Source organism: Somniosus microcephalus, chromosome 7, assembly GCF_052327205.1.
Source record: "Somniosus microcephalus isolate GS21.2 chromosome 7, FLI_Smic_1.0, whole genome shotgun sequence".
NCBI lineage: Eukaryota > Metazoa > Chordata > Chondrichthyes > Squaliformes > Somniosidae > Somniosus > Somniosus microcephalus.
Genome location: NC_140993.1, coordinates 78,616,375 through 78,630,392, shown reverse-complemented (window position 1 = coordinate 78,630,392; position 14,018 = coordinate 78,616,375). Strand labels below are relative to the sequence as shown.

The window sequence follows — 14,018 nt, the reverse complement described above, 5'->3', positions numbered from 1 at the left end:
TATGCACTTTGGCAGGAAAAATCGTAGAGCAAGTTATTATCTTAATGGCAAGAAACTGGAAAGTACTGTAGTACAAAGGGATCTGGGGGTCCTGGTGCACGAAACTCAAAAGGTTAGTATGCAGGTGCAGCAAGTGATTAAGAAGGCCAATGGAATGTTGGCTTTCATTGCTAGGGGGATAGAATATAAAAATAGGGAGGTATTGCTGCAGTTGTACAAGGTATTGGTGAGACCGCACCTGGAATACTGCATACAGTTTTGGTGTCCATACTTAAGAAAGGACATACTTGCTCTCGAGTCAGTACAAAGAAGGTTCACTCGGTTAATCCCGGGGATGAGGGGATGGACATATGAGGAGAGGTTGAGTAGATTGGGACTCTACTCATTGGAGTTCAGAAGAATGAGAGGCGATCTTATTGAAACATATAAGATTGTGAAGGGGTTGGATCGGTTGGATGCGGGGAGGATGTTCCCGATGATGGGTGAAACTAGAACTAGGGGGCATAGTCTTAGAATAAGGGGCTGCTCTTTCAAAACTGAGATGAGGAGGAACTACTTCACTCAGAGGGTGGTAGGTCCATGGAATATGCTGCCCCAAAAAGCTGTAGAAGCTACATCATTACATAAATTTAAAACAGAAATAGACAGTTTCCTAGAAGTAAAGGGAATTAAGGGTTACGGGGAGCGGGCAGGAATTTGGACATGAGTCTAGGTTCGGATCGGACATGGTCCTGTGGGTAGCGGAGCGGGCCCAGGGGCCGTGTAGCCTGATCCTGCTCCTATTTTGTGTGTTTAATTCTGTTAGATTCAGGAGATGGTTCTGTGATAGTAGATTGGCGGTTAGGATCAGATCAGCCATGATCTTATTGAATGGCGGAACAGGCTCGAGGGGCCGATTGGCCTACTCCTGCACCTATTTCTTATGTTCTTATGTTCTTACAACCACACTTGGAGTACTGCATGCAGTTCTGGTCGCCATATTATACAAAGGATATAGAGACACTGGAGAGGATGCAGAGAAGATTTACAAGGATGATACCAGAAATGCGAGGGTATACACATCAGGAAAGGATGAACAGGCTGGGTCTCTTTTCTCTTGAAAAAAGGCTGAGGGATGACTTAATAAAGGTCTATAAAATTATCAGAGGTTTTGATAGAGTGGATACAGAGAGAATGTTTCCGCTTGTGTGGAAGAGCATAACTAGAAGCCATCAATATAAGATAGTCACCAAGAAATCAAATAGGGAATTCAGAAGAAACTTCTTTACCCTTGGGTAGTGAGAATGTGGAACTCGTGGCCCAGGAGGAATCGAAAAAAATCAATAGCAACATTGTTAAAATTTTTCTCTTACCCGCGCCAACATCCCCTTTTATTTGCACCTCTGAAGCTCCTGGCCTCCCGAACAACGCCTCCTGCAGCTGTCGGTGTTGTCGCCCGGCGATGAGGGGGCGGAACCGATGTTCGTGTCTGGGGCGCTACCGGGGCGATGCGCACGGCAATGATATCACTATCTCCAGGCGCAGGAGATCATGGCGCTGGTGATTACCTCCGCCACAAACCTCCAAGTCAATTTTGTGGGCGTCGGTACTATCGCCGCACCCGATCGCAAAGCCGGTAGCGCCCTGTTAACGCCCCCGGAGGCATTAATAGGAGGCGCTAAGATACCGAATTTCTCCCCCAAAGAAAGTCTAATCAGGCTGTGAAGACTGGGAAACTAAGTCAGAGAGATTGCTCTTTAATTGAAGGACTGTCACAGAGAGATGAATCAGGTTAGGAGGAGAGGAGACAAACCTTCAGCAAATATTCTAATAGATTCTCCACCTAATAATAAATTCAATGTTTGATAAAATGCCTGTTGACTATAAACAGAAACAGCCTTTACTGGGTTAAGTACAATAAAAGCAATCTTCAAAGGGGAGGAGTTTCAGGAGGAGTTTGGAGACTGGGCAGAAAGGAATGACAATGGAATTTCTGTTTGATTTAATTATTTGACATTCTGTTTGAGGAATGAAACAAGTCAGAACTCGCGCAGAGAAATTAAATTGACTAACTGCAGAAATATTAAGTTAATAGGGGCCGATTTTAAACCTACCCAGGAACTGGGTGGGTGGTCAGTTAAAATTGACCAGCTAGCTTGCCCGCCGATGTCCTGCCTCGATCCCACTATCTTCAATTTTAACCAGCTCTTCTGAGCAGGTGGCAAAAGCATCCGCCTGAAGCTGGCGGGATCCTTTTTTAAATATGCAGATCAGGGCACAATGATGTCAGCGGGACTCGACTGCAATTTTCACCCCATACTGAGCGGGGAAGCTACTGTGGCTTTTCCTGCCAGGTGAAGTCAAGTGAGAAGAGGATCGGAAGCAGAAGGGGCCATTCAAGCTAAGCTTTTAACTTTCCTTTGTGGTGGCAGGAGGAGCAGGAGTGCGATGCTGCAAGACGCCTCCCAGAACCCAAGTCCCCACACTTACCTGACTGCTGATGGCCAGCCAAGGGCCGCCCGAATTTCCAAAGACCAGCAGCTGCTGCCTGCCCATTCCAGGCGGGAAGTAGTCCAGTGGCATGTTAATGAGGCTCAGCAGTTAAAATTGCTGTGGCCTCATTCTGCTGTGTAGGAGGGAATCTAACTGAAACCAGCGGTTTCCCATCGGCAATCTCCTGGCAGTTAAAATCGTCAACCTCCCCCAATCGTGTTTTGATTGTATAAGCTTGTCTTGTAAATTTTAAAAAGCCTCTTTATCTATTCTGGAACTAAGGGTAGTCTGACTGTATTAAAACCTTTTAATGCTTAACTTTGTCCTGTGCCATTCATTGACCAACTGTAATGTCTCTACACAACCATGTTAATGGCATTAATGTTTGAAAAAGCCACTTGTAACGATTTGTTTATGCATGTCATGGGTCTATATTTAGGGCAGTTTTTCAGAGTTGTCAGCTCTTTTCAAACTGTTGGTCAGCTTTTGCTAGTTTTCTAGGGTGGCACACATGAGTGTGTTTATGTCTTCAAACTTTCTAATGAATTCTCCACCTACCAATAAATTCAATGTTTAATAAAATGCCTATTGTTCCTTGCTGGGTTAAGTACAATTAAAAGTGACATTAGCAGTTTTTAAAAGAGGAATAAGTGTCAAATTTTAGCTGGCGGTCCAATGAGATAACCCTACAGCCAGTTGGTATGCTGCTGAAGTTTGAATTGTTTCCCCAGGCAAAATGTTTCACAATTGCCGCCTTCCTCCAACTGAACAAAGAAGTCTGTCTCTTAATTCAAATTCCAGTTAAGCAATCTACTCCTGGCTCCCAGCATTGAAGGTGTGGCAAAAGGTAATTAGGTAAATATTTGTGCAGAAACATTCACTACCATGTTAGAACCAGGGGATCGCCCATCGCACTTTGCTATTAAAATCCTGAGAACATTAAAAAAACTCGAACTCAGCTACAATGGCTCAGCTAAAATTCTGTCACATCAAATGTATAAATTCACTTACATTAAGCAGTTATTAAAATGTTAATTAATTATATATTGCAAAATAAAAACTGATGCAATATGAAAACTTACCAGTGCAACAAAAAGTAAAAGCAGTTTGTCACGGTGCTGGTGACTGGATGTCCCCATGATGTCTCAGTATCTGTAACACGGACACAAATGAATAGTAAGATTTTTCATTGCAAAAAGGTAAAATAATCTTCCACATCCCATCAGGAGATTTTAAAGCACTTTCTATGCATTATACAAGTTAAAAGGGTAAAATCATTTATAATATGGAGTGCATAATTTCATGCCCAGTTATCTGCTGGTTGAAAAAAAAATATTGCAGAAGGCTTGCATTTTTATTTGGCGGAATGGCTCACAGGCCCTTTGTGGAATTAGCCTGATTTTCATTCCATTGAAAGGAATGGAAGGAAATCAAGTAGGTTCCATAAAGGGCGTGCAACCCTCCTGCCAGATTGCCAGCCAGACGCTGAAGATAATTATCTACCCTATTATTATTTAGGTATAAATTATATTACGCTATATACAACTTACATATCACTCCCCATGAATAAAAAAATTATCAGAGCACTTTACAAGCGAAGAGGTGAACAAGCAGGAAGTGAAGGAACTTGAGGGGGAGGAGAAGAGGGTAGAGATGCAGCAAGGCTTTTAAAGATGGACAGAGATGCAGCAAGCCCTGGAGTTTAAGAAGAGTTGCAGAGTGTGAGGATGTGATGGGTGATGGCTCTGCCACTGAAAGTAGAGAACGGGTGTGTGAGCTGGGACTTAGAGCTGAAGAAATTGTAGAGGTAGAGTAGAATAACATCATAGAGGGGTTTGTAAGTAGGAACAAGCATTTGAATTCAATAGACTGGGGATGTGGAGTCAATGAGTCAGTGATGCAAGTGAGGTATCAGCCGGAGGAACATAAGCAGGAGGTGGACAGAGTCAAAGGCCCAGAAATTTGGTGTGCCCTGCACATGGGGCCCAGGGAACATTCCCCGCACCTGAATGTTGAGGCCCGAGGCTCCCCAGATATTTGGGCCTCAGGCCTCATTATAATAGTGTTAATGTGGCATCATAGCCCGCCAGTGAAGAGTTGGGCAATATTTGGCTGCTGCTAGTGGACCTCAGGTAAGGGGGTCCTAGGGTTGAGCCTGGAATCGTGTCTGGGATCGGGTCGGTCTGGGGGTTGGGGCTGGGGGCCAGGTCCAGGATCAGGTTGGGCCGGGGCCGGGGGTCTGAGAATCGCGGGGCCCAATCGGGAGATTGGCAGAGGATGCTGAGGGTCTGGGATGGGGATAAGCTCCACTTTCAGCTAAGTTAATTACCTTCTTGGTTGGCGGGCTATCGCTATGGCTGGTTTACCTAAGTGTAGCCAACAATGGTGCTGGCTGCTTCAGGGTAAACCAACCTCAGAGAGGAAGTCTCAAGCAGACATTAGGACCCTTATTTGCATATGCAAAAGGCCTAACAGCTGCTTCAGCTGTGGGTAATGAATGCCTTTTGTTTGTCCTTTCCCAATATGGCAGGTAGCGCAATTTCTGTCCACTACACTGGGGACTTAGTAGGCAAGTTAGCACCCGAAAACAGGCACTGCGCAGCCAAATTTATAAGCCAATGTACCTTCAAGTCTCCCATCACTTTCAACTCTACCCTTTCATTTATGTTTCACTACTATGTTTAATTCAGCATCACAAACAGTAAGATAAGTTAAAACACAAATACTATACTTATCATTAATATCAAGACAGTAACCCTATCTTGAGATTCTACCACTATTTGTAAACAGTTTGACCTTCACTTTTGCTATATATGACATTGTTAAAGAATCTGCCCTGTAACTCCCAGTTATTTCATCACACCCAAGGAAAGCACAGTGCTGCAATTCACTTTCACAGCATGGATTCTTCAACACCATGGAAGGCACCCTGACACTGCAGGCTGCAGCAATGGCAGCAGCGCTGCACGACAACAGAATCAACTGTTGGGTTATTTCACAAAATGGTTTCTTGGCTGCTTCAATATGAGGTCTGATTGAATGACAAACAGGTGCCTGTGTGTACGGTACTAGAGAAAGGAGGATAAACAAACTGCTCAAAGCCTTCACTCTTTAAACAAGTGAGTGTGCGTAAACATGGTGGCAATGAGATATGGACAAAAGGTTTTATGGAAGTGATAGCGATGTAGGACCTGAATGTATTTTCACCATCTAACTCAAAGCATAACATACTGAGTATGTATTTTGCCAAGAGCAGATTCTGGGAAACACTGCACAACCTGTTTATATATATAAATAATATATATTTTTTTTAATTTTATTTCTTCAATTTTTAAAATTATTTTTTTCCTTTAGACTTCTCCTGCCACACACCATTTCCCAGATAACAATGGCAGTTTGGAATCACTACTCCCAGACCTCAGTGAATACCGCTTCTTAATCACTAAGAGGTGTGTGAGTACAGCCTCATGTTGATTTCCTTGGGGGAGGGGTGGGGTGGGGTTGAAGTTCCACATTGAAACTAGCAATGAGAGGAAACCTGCTTTTATTATGGAGAAGATTTCATAGTTTACTTTCAAACAGAAATCTTGCCCACAATCTAATTTTTCTTCCCTTTTCCTGACAATGTACCAAAATCAAGAACTCACGATGTAGAGAACGGCAGCTCTGAACTCAATCCATATTACTAAATAAACCAAGCGATTGTGTCATCTCCACCTGCACAGCCTCCATACCAGAGGCCTGCCCTGCAGATATTAATCATTGCTAAATTTTAAGCCATACCTTAGTCTCTATTCTGAAAACCTATAATACTTTTATACAAAATTGACTAAGTTTTACACAATTTCTAAAGAAATTAATCTTCAAACAAAAAACTTCCTGACATTATTTAATGCTTAAAACTTGAGCCATTTTGAAAAGCAATAAAAGATGCTGACAGAAAGCATAAAAAATGAAACCATTTTAATTAATCTCTAGCATGGAAATTACACTGTGCGATATTGTACAAACACTGAGCACCTTTGTGTTCAATGTTTGTACAAATTCTTCTGTCTGCTATTTTATAGGAGGCATTAACCTGTTTATTTTTGCATTATAATACTGTACAGGCTAATTTCCAGGCTTATTTGCTTTTAAGACATCAAAAAAATCACAGAAACCATTCTAAATATGTAGTACAATAATATATTGAGATTATAAAGAGTGCTGCCTACTGTAACTTGTGGATAGTCACAGTTATTGTATTGTTTTATAATGTCAAGAGTGCATGCAGAAGCACAGCAAGCTATTATAAACCTGTCAGACCTGATTGTAACAGGTTGTATTAATTGGGTGTGCCTCACTAACACTTCAGTTAGTCACCATTTTTACATTATACAAGAGCTGTTTAACAATTTCTTTTTCAAATCAGCACCTCAGTCTGCAGTCAGATCAATAAAACCTCAATCAGAAATGGAACAAAAGCACAAATCGGTCACAAGACTGTACAGAACTCATTTTCTTCTTAAATAGATAACTGAAGATATTACCAAGACAAATTAGTGAAATCATTACTTTTTGCAGTTTGTACTTCCACGTTGTCATATAAAATTATTTTAAAATATACTGTTTAGGTCAAAAACAGAAACAAACGTTTTTTTACACTGTAAGTTGCAGTATAAGCTTGCCACCAGCTGTCAATTGCACAACATTTACCAAGAACTACGCCCTTTGGAAACCAGCCTCTTCACCCAGATACAAGGCTGTGTTTTAGAAGCAGCCCCTGCAAGTTCTAACACTACCTTACTGCCAATCTTAAATTTTCATACCACACACAAACAGCAGCTGCAATATGTAAAATAAGTTTTCAGTTACCTGGCAATCAGGTTTTTGGCTTTTGCTTTATCTCCTTCGGTTCAGAAGCTGAAAGTAACAAAGCGAGAACTGATACCAAATAGACTTTGTCAAACTTCAACCGTCAATTTATTGCAGCTAATGATTTACTCGGATCCGTACCTTATAAAATACAATCGACGTGTTTTGACAAATAAGGCGGAAAGATCCCTGATTCAAATCGTTTCAGTCATATACAAAGGTGCAGCAACAGTCAGTCTACAGCATTGCCAAACCCCAAAGTACAAATATCAAGCGATGTTAAGACACACCCCTTTGCTGTTACCATGCCCCCTTTGAATTTCCATATTGCTTAACGATTCAAAATTCTACCCAAACCCGGTCGCACAATTTGCACTATCCCTTTACCCCAAGCACAACACAGACAAATAATCCCCTTTGGTTTTTTTTCAAAACAAAGCCACTTTCATTTGTTTTACGAAAAAACAGCCATCATCCCACCTCCTTTTTATTTAAATGCCTACCTCCTTTTTTTTTAAAAACCCACCTTGTTTTAATTTTTTTAACACAGTCTTCTATCTACCATTTGTTAAAAAAAATCATGGGTTTAAAATTCCTGGGTGGTCTGGGAGAGGGTGGGCAGATTTGGGGCAGAACAGAATTTCTCCCTGCCCCACTGTCAATGCACCTGCCCCGTCTGAAATCCCGGGGTCAGTATCATCAAAATACTTTGGGCAGACATCTGAGCCATTTCTGCCCACCTGAGGTGGGGGTGGGGGAGCGGGGTGGGGGGCGAGGGTGGATGGGGGGGTGGGGTGGAGAAGGAAATTTGCTGCAGTATCTTAATGCAACAATAGTGGGCTCACAGCAGGGCCTCTGGGAGGGAGATTGAACATTTTCAAACAGTTCCGTTTGCTTTTTACACCATTTTCTAGGCTGAAGAAGCAAATGAAACATGTTAATGTTTCTTAGCCAGTTATAACAGCAAATTACTGAGCATCAAGACTGGAAATTGGCCTGTTGCTAAGACCACTACAGTCAAGTGTTTTTCACTTCCTTGTCACTTGCCGCTGTGGTCCAGGTAAGTTACTAATCCAGCAAGTATGTGGGCTTCAAGACAGTAGACAGTGTGCTTTCTAATCATAGTGGAAGTGAAAAATTCCAACTGGCTTTCAAAGTCGTCGCCCCCACCCCCCCCCGCGCTCCCACTCCACTTTGTGTGTAAAGGACAAAATATGTTGCATGCTATATTTCCCTCATTTACATTGCATTATATTACGCCCACTCCTGAAAGTGCCTCTGAGTTCTAATGGGGCTGAAAGGGGGCAGAACCCTAGCAGGTCCACCCCAAATTTTGGCCAGCAGCCCGGCAAACCACGCGCCCCAGGCCTAAAGATTTCTGGGCCCATAAAGCAAGTGGTTGTTTCTGTTAAAAAAACTCAAAAGCAGCCACCTTCCATTTTTTTACAATCCACTAAATGGAAAGTCTGATGAGGGGGGTGTAGTGGAGGATTGGTCCCGCGGCAAACCTGAAGGTTGGTCAACAGTGTGAAGAAAAGCAGCCCACAGCGGACAGAATTGATTTATTTCAAAGTAAACCTTAAACTCTGGTTGGGGGATATGTGGGGCTGCGGGGGGGGGAGCACAGGAGGTGATCAGCCCTGCACTCAGTGGATTAATCATGCAATTCCAGCCAGGTCAAGGCAGAAGGCCAGGTGTCAGATTGCGGAAGTTCAAAATATTGATCTTTTAAAATAATGCAGTAGGGGCTAAAGCCAATATGAGCACAGACTGGAGTGATTGAGCAGTAATCAATCAAATCAGTAGCAGTTTTGCAATACCTGGACACTGACAGAGCATTGCGAAGAGCTGAGGAGACAAAGTGTGCACAACACAATATTAAATTAATTGCTTTAACTTTGTGAGATTTCCACATAACATCTTGACTGGTCTTGAAATATAGTCTTGGGAAAGAATCCACTGACTCGGCACTACTGCATCTACATATATTGGGGGAAAAATTCGGTATCGCCCCGTTTGGGGCGCCATTATCGGCCGTGCGCAAAGTTTAGCGCCTGGCGCTAATTATTGCCTCCGACGGCAAACTTGGCTTTTATCGCCCCGGAGGTGATTGGAGCGCTAAATCAGGCACGTCAAACACCTGTCTTAAGGCGAAAAGGCCAAGGAGCGAGGCACTACCTCACAGCGCTGGCGAAGCTCATGTGATGTCAGTCAGCAATGGAACACAGACACACTGGCACCGTCCAATTCTTAAAGGGGAGTTCTGACGAATGGTCATCGACCTGAAACGTTAACTCTGTTTCTCTCTTCACAGATGCTGCTTGACCTGCTGAGTTTCTCCTGCATTTTCTGTTTTTATCTTAAAGGGGAGGGTTGATCTTGCTCTCCATCCACATCCTGCTCATTGCAGCCTTGAATCTCGGCCTGAATCTCAGCCTGGAGAGACCTGTACATCAAATCTGCTGGAAAGAACAATGGAGAGAACCAGGGAAAGAGCTCAGAGTGCAGCCCCCATAGTCTCTTCTAAATTGATACAAGGAAGGGCAAATCAAAATCAACCTGCAAAGTGCTGCTCAGTACCCCAAACTCCTTCACACAGCGTTGAATCTCTCCAGAAGTCTCTCTCTCTCTCAGAATGCGTGGTGCAAAAATGTCACCGACAAAAAAAGGCTGGAAGCGGTCGCCTTTAGATAGCGCTCCCCTGGCCCCTTCCTGACTGCAAAATGCTCCCCTCAACCTGTCGTTGCTAGTGGCAGGCGGTAAGACAGGGGGCGCCACTCAATATCCAGTCCAGGGGCGTTACCGGGGCATTACGCACTCGACTGGCATCACGATCTGCCGGCGCAGGAGATCGTGGTGGCAGTGTTTAGCGCCGCCGCAAAATGTCTAGTTAATTTCGCGAGCGGTGCAAACATTGCCGCGCCCGGGCGCTAGTTGCTTTGTGCCCCATTAGCGCCCTCTTAAGGCGCTAACGGGAGGCGCAGACAACTGAATTTTTCCCCCATTCACTTTCGATATCAGCAAATATTTGATACGAGTTTTATTTAGGGTAAACTTCATTTAATAAATTCTGCTCCTGTGAAGCACCTTGGGTCGTTCTAACAACAACTTGCCTTTACCATAGGGAATCGTCCCAAGGTGCTTCACAGGAGCAGAATAAGACAAACTTTGACAGCCAGCCAAAGAAAGAGATATTAGGACGGGTGGTCCTAAAAGCTTGGTCAAAGAGGTGAGTTTCAAGGAGGCTCTTAATGGAGGAGAGAGAGGTGGAGAGACGGAGAGGTTTAGGGAGGGAATTCCAGGGCTGAGTGCCCAGATGGCTGACGGAACAGCCACCAATGGTGGGGTGAAGGGAGTGGGAGATGTACAGCTGAGGTGAGAAACTTGCAATGTTATCAGAATAGGTAGGCAAGCATCAATTGGATCATCTCCTGCTCCTGCAAACCATGGCGGGGATAGAGTCCGAGATCACAGGCAGGCAGATCTTGTCATTTATGCTGTGATCAACGCTGTGTTGGGTTTTCAATCCCAGTTTTTATTATCTAAATTAATATTTCTGTGAACTCACCAACTGTTTACTAAACAGCAGCAGCCTCTTAATTGACTGGTATATGCACTCAGTGTTTAATTAACAATTATACACTGCAGCATAAAGGGACATATACCTACACTTGGTATAGTTTCCCCAACCTTATAATACAGCACATCCTCTGACTTACTGAGCAGCACCACTGCAGAGTTACTTACTGAAACCCTCATCCATGCCTTTGTTACCTCTGGACTTGACTATTCCAATGCTCTCCTGGCCGGCCTCCCATCTTCCACTCTCCATCAACTTGAAATCATCTAAAAATCTGCTGCCTGTACCCTAACTCGCACCAAGTCCTGTTCACCCATCACCCCTGTGCTCGCTGACCTACATTGGCTCCCGGTTAAGCAACGCCTCGATTTTAAAATTCTCATCCTTGCTTTCTAATCCCTCCATAGCCTCGCCCCTCCCTATCTCTGTAACCTCCACCAGCCCTACAACCCTCCGAGATCTCTGCACTCTTCCAATTCTGGCCTCTTGTGCATCCCCGATTTTAACTGCTCCACCACGGCAGCTGGGGAATTTAAATTCAGTTAATTAAATAAATCTGGAATAAAAAGCTAGTATCAGTAATGGTGACCATGAAACTTTCGGATTATCGTAAAAACCCATCTGGTTCATTAATGACCTTTAGGGAAGGAAATCTGCCGTCCTTTCCTGGTCTGGCCTACATGTGACTCCAGATCCACAGCGATGTGGTTGACTCTTAAATGCCCTCTGAAATGGCCTAGCAAGCCACTCGTTTGTAAAAAAAACGCTACGAAAAACAATAAGAATAAAACCAGACGGACCACCCAACATCGACCTCGGCACTGGCTATGGACACAACAATGACACAACTAGGCCAGTCGACCCTGCAAAGTCCTCCTCACCAACATCTGGGGACATGTGCCAAAATTGGGAGCGCTGTCCCACAGACTAGTCAAGCAACAGCCTGACATAGTCATACTCACAGAATCATACCTTTCAGCCAATGTCCCACACTCCTCCATCACCATCCCTGGGTATGTCCTGTCCCACCGGCAGGACAGACCCACCAGGGGTGGTGGCACAGTGGCATACAGTCGGGAAGGAGTGGTCCTGGGAGTCCTCAACATTGACTCCAGACCACATGAAGTCTCATGGCTTCAGGTCAAGCATGGGCAAGGAAACCTCCTGTTGATTACCACCTACCACCTTCCCACAGCAGATGAATCAGTACTCCTCCATGTTGAACACCACTTGGAAGAAGCACTGAGAGTAGCAAGGGCACAGAATGTACTCTGGGTGGGGGACTTCAATGTCCATCACCAAGTGTGGCTAGGTAGCACCGCTATTGACCGAGCTGGCCTGGGCCTGCGACAGGTGATGAGAGAACCAACATGAGGGAAAAACCTACTTGACCTCGTCCTCACCAATCTACCTGTTGCAGATGCATCTGTCCATGTCAGCATTGGTAGCAGTGACCACTGCACCATGCTAAATGGGATAGATTCAGAACAGGTCTAGCAGCTCAAAACTGGGCATCCATGAGGCGCTGTGGGCCATCAACAGCAGCAGAATTGTATTCCACCACAATCTATAACCTCATGGTCCGGCATATCCCTCACTCTACCATTAACATCAAGCCACGGGACCAACCCTGGTTCAATAAGGAGTGTAGAAGAGCATACCAGGAGCAGCACCAGGCGTACTTAAAAATGTGGTGCCAACCTGGGGAAGCTGCAACACAGGACTACATGCATGCTAAAAAGTGGAAGCAGCATGCTATAGACAGGACTAAGCAATCCCACAATCAACGGATCAGATCAAAGCTCTGCAGTCCTGCCACATCTAGTTGTGAATGGTGGTGGACAATTAAACAACTAACGGGAGGAGGAGGCTCCATGAATATCCTCATCCTCAATGATGGTGGAGCCCAATACGTGAGTGCAAAAGACAAATCTGAAGCATTTGCAACCATCTTCAGCCAGAAGTGCTGAGTGAATGATCCATATCGGCCTCCTCCTGAGGTCCCCACCATTACAGAAGCCAGTCTTCAGCCAATTCGATTCACTCCACGTGATATCAAGAAATGGCTGAGCGCACTGGATACAACATCCCGGCTCTCCTGCTGAAGACTTGTGCTCCAGAACTAGTTGCGCCTCTAGCCAAGCTGTTCCAGTATGGCTATAACACTGGCATGTATCCGACAATGTGGAAAACTGCCCAGTATGTCCTGTCCACAAAAAGCAGGACAAATCTAATCCGGCCAATTACCACCCCATCAGTCTACTCTCAATCGTCAGCAAAGTGATGGAAGGTGTCGTCGGCAGTGCTATCAAGCAGCACTTACTCATCAAGAACCTGCTCACTGATGCCCAGTTTGGGTTCCGCCAGGACCACTCAGCTCCAGACCTCATTATAGCCTTGGTCCAAACATGGACAAAAGAGCTGAATTCCAGAGGTGAGGTGAGAGTGACTTCCCTTGACATCAAGGCAGCATTTGACCGAGTGTGGCATCAAAGAGCCCTAGTAAAACTGAAGTCAATGGGAATTGGGGGCAAAACTCTCCACTGGCTGGAGTCATACCTAGCACAAATGAAGATGGTTGTGGTGGTTGGAGGTCAATCATCACAGCCCCAGGACATTGCTGCAGGTGTTCCTCAGGGCAGTGTCCTAGGCCCAACTATTTTCAGCTGCTTCATCAATGACCTTCCCTCCATCATAAGGTCAGAAGTTGGGATGTTCGCTGATGACTGCACATTGTTCAGCGCCATTCACAACTCCTCATATAATGAAGCAGTCCATGCCCGCATGCAGCAAGAACTGGGCGACATTCAGGCTTGGGCCGATAAGTGACACATAAGTGCCAGCCAATGACTATCTCCAACAAGCGAGCGTCCAACCACTGCCCCTTGACATTCAATGGTAATATCATCGCTAAATCCCCCACCATCAATATCCTGGGGGTCACCATTGACCAGAAACTTAACTGGACCAGCCACATAAATACTGTGGCAACAAGAGCAGGTCAGAAGCTGAGTAATCTGTGGTGAGTGTCTCACCTCCTGACTCCCCAAAGGCTTTCCACCATCTACAAGGCACAAGTCAGGAGTGTGATGGAATACTCTCCACTTGCCTG

General features: G+C 44.8%; 1 protein-coding gene across 2 annotated transcripts in view; it reads right to left on the bottom strand.

The window, feature by feature from the left end:
• cdh17 (cadherin 17, LI cadherin (liver-intestine)) overlaps positions 1–7,582 on the bottom strand; it is a 162,707-nt gene extending 155,125 nt beyond the window's left edge. Inside the window, exons 1-3 of one of the 2 annotated variants that reach the window (XM_085992657.1) lie at positions 7,468–7,581; positions 7,327–7,374; positions 3,555–3,624 (exon numbers count right to left, since the gene is read on the bottom strand). In XM_085992657.1, the coding sequence (XP_085848783.1) occupies positions 3,555–3,611 (57 nt within the window). In that variant the 5' untranslated portion in view covers positions 3,612–3,624; positions 7,327–7,374; positions 7,468–7,581. Of the gene's footprint in view, positions 1–3,554; positions 3,625–7,326 lie in introns of both variants that reach the window. The other variant, XM_085992656.1, reaches the window with a different exon arrangement.
• Positions 7,583–14,018: the final 6,436 nt, after the last annotated feature.